The 1375-nt window shown below is 37.2% G+C and overlaps 1 protein-coding gene across 3 annotated transcripts in view; it reads right to left on the reverse strand.

The window, feature by feature from the left end:
* The window catches only part of GABPB1 (GA binding protein transcription factor beta subunit 1), a 76321-nt gene that overhangs the window by 50809 nt on the left and 24137 nt on the right, over window positions 1-1375 (reverse strand). For all 3 annotated transcript variants that reach the window (XM_019504138.1, XM_019504139.1, XM_019504140.1), the window contains exon 4: window positions 789-983. In XM_019504138.1, coding sequence (XP_019359683.1) covers window positions 789-983 — 195 coding nt within the window. The remainder of the gene's footprint in view (window positions 1-788; window positions 984-1375) is intronic.

A 1375-nucleotide genomic window follows, 5' to 3' on the forward strand; every position in this document is an offset into this window, starting at 1 on the left:
TACCCCCCCAATATACAAGAGTAAGAGTGTATTTTGAGCTACTATGCAATCACCTCTAGATTCACGTGTGTTGGCGCAGTGCATCAGGACAAAATATTTTTTTTAAATAAAATTAAAATAAGTTATAGATATTTAATTTTTTTAGTGTATGTTTTTTTCCCCCAGTTTCAAGATGGCAACTCCCCTCCCCCCCTGCAAAAGGAGTACTTTCAGGGCAAGGGGAAGGACTTACGGTGGCAAAGGTCAGGGTTTAGGGGCAGGATGTCCGGTCCCAGGATGGCAGCCAGGGGTGGACACCAGTCAAGGGGCGAGGCTACCCTTGCAGCCCTCGACAGCTCACCCAAACTTGTTAAGCAGCCCTCCAGCCAAAATAAAATTGCCCACCCCTGGTTTAGTTTCTGAGAACAAGGTCTTCCATCACCCCAAAACCCCACTCCAACTCATGTAACCCACCTCCCCCAAGATGACACAGCTGGCAGAACACACTGCTACATTTTATGATAGCTTTGAGTTTAGAGACCATATCTTAACTGCAAAGATCCCAGTTAATTCTTCATGTCAGCATGTTCAAGGTAAAAAAGACTAAAGGCCCTCATCCCATGGATTAACAGGGCTAAACATAATTCTTCTGCAATTTTTAGACAGATTATATGAATTAATAAGAGATCATTTCTATACCATTAACTGGGGGGGAGTACCATCAGTTTAATCACTATACAACCTTGCACTATTATATTTATAGTTTAACTCATTAGCTGTATAAACGAGCATTATGAATCAAAAGTTACCTGTAATATTTCTGCTAAATCTTCATTTCCATTGTCTATTGCAATGTCTAATGCAGTTTTGCAAAATTTACTTTGAACATGGACATCTGCTCCATATTTTATTAAGAGTTCCACCACCTCTTGATGATTGTGTTCAGTAGCCCAGTGAAGTGCAGTCATCTTTAGCATGTCCTTTGCATTAACGTCAGCCCCATGCTACAAACAAAAACATTATCCAATATCAAATCATGATGGGTTCTTTGAATTGTTTAAAGCTGTAAATGGAATTATGCCCAAAATAATGAAAGTATTCCTTTTCACTTGGTCACAGCCCATAACTTCTGGTTATCTTACAATTCCTGATCCATTATCACAAAGCATTAAAAAATTCTTAGGATCACCTAAGTTTAAGCATCAAAATGTAATTATTAATATAATAAAGCATTTTGAAAAAAGTCTTATTTTTGAATCCCAATAACCTAACTTGAAGACATGTTGACTTCAGTTAAGAAATTAAAAATAAAATGTACAGCTGACCTGGAAAAGAACATACCCTTGATATGTACTGTGAAATATTCATGTTGTTTATTTAAAAAACAAAAAATAAA

This window comes from Gavialis gangeticus, unplaced genomic scaffold, assembly GCF_001723915.1.
Source record: "Gavialis gangeticus isolate Ggan-Ray unplaced genomic scaffold, GavGan_comp1, whole genome shotgun sequence".
NCBI lineage: Eukaryota > Metazoa > Chordata > Crocodylia > Gavialidae > Gavialis > Gavialis gangeticus.